At 46.0% G+C, this 4,560-nt stretch overlaps 1 protein-coding gene across 1 annotated transcript in view; it reads right to left on the bottom strand.

Moving 5' to 3' along the window:
- The window catches only part of kidins220b (kinase D-interacting substrate 220b), a 26,938-nt gene extending 22,960 nt beyond the window's left edge, over positions 1 to 3,978 (bottom strand). The window contains exons 1-6 of the mRNA XM_070848937.1: positions 3,843 to 3,978; positions 1,938 to 2,093; positions 1,176 to 1,274; positions 807 to 905; positions 558 to 656; positions 371 to 472 (exon numbers count right to left, since the gene is read on the bottom strand). Coding sequence (XP_070705038.1) covers positions 371 to 472; positions 558 to 656; positions 807 to 905; positions 1,176 to 1,274; positions 1,938 to 2,069 — 531 coding nt within the window. The 5' untranslated portion in view covers positions 2,070 to 2,093; positions 3,843 to 3,978. The remainder of the gene's footprint in view (positions 1 to 370; positions 473 to 557; positions 657 to 806; positions 906 to 1,175; positions 1,275 to 1,937; positions 2,094 to 3,842) is intronic.
- Positions 3,979 to 4,560: the final 582 nt, after the last annotated feature.

The raw sequence follows: 4,560 nt of genomic DNA, 5'->3' as shown, positions 1-4,560 counted from the left end.
GTCGCTGTAGTACTGCTGTAGTACTGCTGTAGTACTGCTGTAGTACTGCTGTAGTGTCGCTGTAGTGTCGCTGTAGTACTGCTGTAGTACTGCTGTAGTGTCGCTGTAGTGTCGCTGTAGTGTCGCTGTAGTACTGCTGTAGTACTGCTGTAGTACTGCTGTAGTACTGCTGTAGTACTGCTGTAGTGTCGCTGTAGTGTCGCTGTAGTGTCGCTGTAGTACTGCTGTAGTACTGCTGTAGTACTGCTGTAGTACTGCTGTAGTACTGCTGTAGTACTGCTGTAGTGTCGCTGTAGTGTCGCTGTAGTACTGCTGTAGTACTGCTGTAGTACTGCTGTAGTACTGCTGTAGTACTGCTGTGTGTCCTCACCTTGTCAGAACAGTTGACTTTGGCTCCGTTCTCCAGCAGCACTTTGACGATGTTGGCGTGTCCTCGACCTGCAGCCCAGATGATCGGATACACACTGTACTGCTGCAACACACACACACACACACGCAGACAGTTAACTGAGCTTCACTTCCCTTCACATTTGACTGTACAGGTGTGTGTGTGTTACCTGTCCCGTAGTGTTGGGGTTAGCTCCGTGCTCCAGCAGCAGCTCGGTGACCTCAACACGACCTTTGTACGCCGCCCACATCAGAGCCGTCCAGCCGCCCTGGAACACACACACACACACACACTAACTTTATCCACTGTGAGGACGGAGGTGTCTGTCACACCTCTTAATTAATGGAGACACTTGACCACAGGTGTGATGGCCCAGCCCTACTACATGTCCCATGAGTCTTAGCGGCACGCGTCCCACCATGTCTCTGTGTTCGATGTAGGCGCTGTTCTCCAGCAGCTCCTTCACCACCTCCACGTGACCTTCTTTGGCTGCGCTGATCAGAGCCGACCAGCAGTCCTGACAACACACAGAGAGAGACGGCGTTACCATGGCAACAATCGCCATCACCAAGAGGCTCAGCGATTAACTCTGCCCGTCCCCTAGCAACCGCAGCATCCGAGGGGAAGAGGCTCAGAGAGGAGAGCAGAGGGGAGGAGAGAGAACATCAGGTTAGTAACTCAGGAGAGGGGATGCAGCCGGGGGGGTCGTGGTTAAAGACACGGGGTCACAGCAGCTGGGTGAGCGGCGTGTTAAGCCTGAGCCACTCTGGGTGTTTGATTCACTCACCACGTCATCCAGGTTGACATTGGCTCCTCTCCTGATGAGCTCCAGGACGATCTCCAGACTCCCCTGCTCCGCCGCCAGCATGAGGGGGGTCTGACCGTTCTGTCAACACACACACACACACACACACACACAAATAAATTAACCAACAGCAGCAGGCCACAGGGGCGGGGCCTCAGACCAGTCTAACATGTCCAGAGGAAGATGGATGGAAATTAGTAAAAATGACTAAAACTCTGGTGGACTTTTGAATTGAGGAGTGCATCTAAACATTAAAGGGAAATGCTGCTGTTTCTACCCATGATCCTCTGTGTCCACATCCTGGTGTCTGAGTGACTGGTAGGTAGTAAAAGTGTTGGAACTGGTCCAGTAGATCACCTCAGCCAGCAGACACCAAACGGGCTGCAATGGCTGCAACGTGATCCTTTGGGACAACTGCACCTGATCACAGTAGGTCCACTAAAAGAGCTTGTTTGATCCACTGACAGGCTCAGAGTGTTATTCTAAGTGTGTGACAGCATCATGGAAAGGATCCCTACAGAGAGAGACCTGGAAGATCCTTAGAAAATAACTAACTAAAATCCCTGTTTTAGTGAATGTAGTCTGGTGTGTGTGCAGAGAGCGATAGAACGGCTGTTTGTGGTTAAACCAAAAGGACACCAGGATGTGGACAGAGAGGACCCAGGGGTAAATATTCTGGAGTCCTTACATTAGAGGGTTATTAGTGGTCGACCGAATGAATCGTTATAAACTAATAAAACGTACGTCGCTGCGTCCGTCCACCTCCTTGAAGCGGTCCAGGTGAGCTTTGAGAGCGGCCAGGTTCTCCTCCTCCACATAGCTGAACAGGTTCTGGATGGCCAGAGTGGTCATCTTGATGGACGTGGTGGTGTCCATGTCTGCTGTCTGTCACGGCGCCCCCTGCTGGCAGGACACAGCGGGACAACACGCACACAGCAGCACGCCACACATGACTATTTTGTCCTCCTGCACCAAACCTCAGAGGAAATATTGTATTTTTTACTGCAGTACATTTATCTGACGTCCATCTGTTCCTCCACAAATCATTCTGATCAATAATCAGTGATGATGTGTTACTACAGTTTAAACTAGCAGCAGGATATCAAGTCATTAATATTAAACTGATGAACACATGAAGGATCAATAACTGGAATCAATAACATGAGATGGGGAGTATCATTCTGAAATAATGAGCATCAGAGTATTTAAGTGGTTTTACTACTTTTGCTGAAGTAAAAGATCGGAGTACTTCCTGCACCTGTGAGCTGAACGCAGTAAAATTCAAACAATAAAATAATAAATCAAAAGTAAAAAAAGAATTAAAAATAATTAGAATTAGAAAATAAATAACAAATATAAAAGATAATACTAAAGAGAATTCATAAATAAGATATCTATACTATATAAAATAAAACTACTATGAATTTAAAGGAATGAAATAGAAATAATAAAAATGGAAATAATACATAAAACAAAATTAAATAAATTCTAAAAATTTAAAGGAAATGTAGAAACAAATAAAATAATAACATCTCAGATCAGCTCTGCTGATAAAACCTCAAAGTAACGATGGCGGAGGCTGCAGCCAGATTTCTGTCGCTACGGAAACAGCCCCGTCCAATCAGAGACCAGCTCCATCCTCATCATCATCAGTAGCCCTCCATCTGAAACTACACTACCCACAAGCCTCGGAGTGCAGCCTGTGTCCCCCGCTCATCGATTAATCTGCCGATCGCCTCCATCTATCAGCCTCCATTTTTTCTTGATATAATTCTGTTTTTTTTCTTTATTTAGACTTTATTATTCTCATTTGATCTTGTTTCATCTTTTTGTGAAGAGCTTATTGAACAAACCTGCTAAATAAATAATATAATCATCATCACTATCATTAGTCCCAAAGGTCATTTTTATTCCACCATGATGAAACAAGCTGTTCATGCACAAACGTCCTGACCGCTCGGTCCAGGAGCTCTGAGAACATGATGATCACTGACTGAATGTGATGGTAATTACAAAGAAAACAGTGATGCAGTTATTTCCAACGTCACATCACTGTTTACCTCATCAGGCCACGCCCTGTTTGGGACTAACGTGTCATTAACATGTCATTAACATATAATTAACATGTCATTAACATAAGACTAACGTAATTAGCATGATACGCCACAGTACTACTGTAGTACTACTGTAGTACTACTACAGTAATACTGTAGTAGTACTGCAGTATTACTGTAGTAGTACTACAGTAGTACTGTAATACTGTAGTACTACTGTAGTATTACAGTAGTACTGCAGTATTACTGTAGTAATACTACAGTACTACTGTAATACTGTAGTACTACAGTACTGTAGTATTACAGTAGTACTGCAGTATTACTGTAGTAGTACTGCAGTACTACGTAGTGTGGGCGGTGACTGAGTCACCTTCATGCTGTCTCTGTAGTCATTCAGCCGACGGACGTCCAACTAAACCGTCAGTCACATAATAAAACATGAAGTGATCGGTTTGATCGAACCCGCTGATCAGAGATCTGACATATCACCGCCTCGCTGATTCCTTCTGATCAATTCGGCGCCGTCAGTCACTCAAGAATCGATGACAGAAAAGGATGCTGACGGTGAAAACTCGGAGGAAAATAACGGGTTTACCTTCACGAGAAAACTAGACTGGGTTTCGTGGGTCCGGGTCCGGGTCCTGCCGGGTTTCGGTGCCGGTTCGTCGTTGGGTGTGAGTGCGTGTGCTCGGCCTGCTCGGATGACAGCCTGCGCTCACTCTCCATCCAGGACAGCAGCGGCCATCTTTGATCACTCAGAGCCGCTCGGCCAGCCAACCACCGCCCGCCGCCGCGTCAAGCGCGCCAAAACCACTCCGCTGCTTCCGCTCTCTGCCGCCAAAATAAAAGCACGCGCAGTGACCGCTTCTTTAGAGGGTTAGTTAGCTCGTTACAACAACGGAACAACGACGAATCAGATTCAGATGAGGAGACACGCGGAGCCTGATAAACACTATGACTCTTTCACTCACTCTTCACTTTGTGCTCTTTCCCCCTAACCAATAAATGCAGCGTTCATGGCACCTTATTTTGTAGGTGTTGTTGTTGTTTCCGGTGGACACCTTTCAAAGAGGAGTCATGACAATAAAGGGGTTTATTCTCATTAAATGGTTTTAGCAGCTGCCTAAGGCCTCTCCAGAACTGATCACTATCATACTATTATTACTTGTGATCATGTTCCAAGCAGGCCAACCAGACCACAGTGTTCTCCCTCTGTTGTCCAGGAGGAAGAGGATGGCGTCCACTTCTTTATCAATAGTGACCATCATTTATTCCATTGATCATTAAACAGGGGGGGTATTGTCTGTTTTTAG

Source organism: Pempheris klunzingeri, chromosome 18, assembly GCF_042242105.1.
Source record: "Pempheris klunzingeri isolate RE-2024b chromosome 18, fPemKlu1.hap1, whole genome shotgun sequence".
Classification (NCBI taxonomy): domain Eukaryota; kingdom Metazoa; phylum Chordata; class Actinopteri; order Acropomatiformes; family Pempheridae; genus Pempheris; species Pempheris klunzingeri.
Note: the sequence above shows the minus strand (reverse complement) of the source record. Positions and strands in the feature narration are given on the sequence as shown.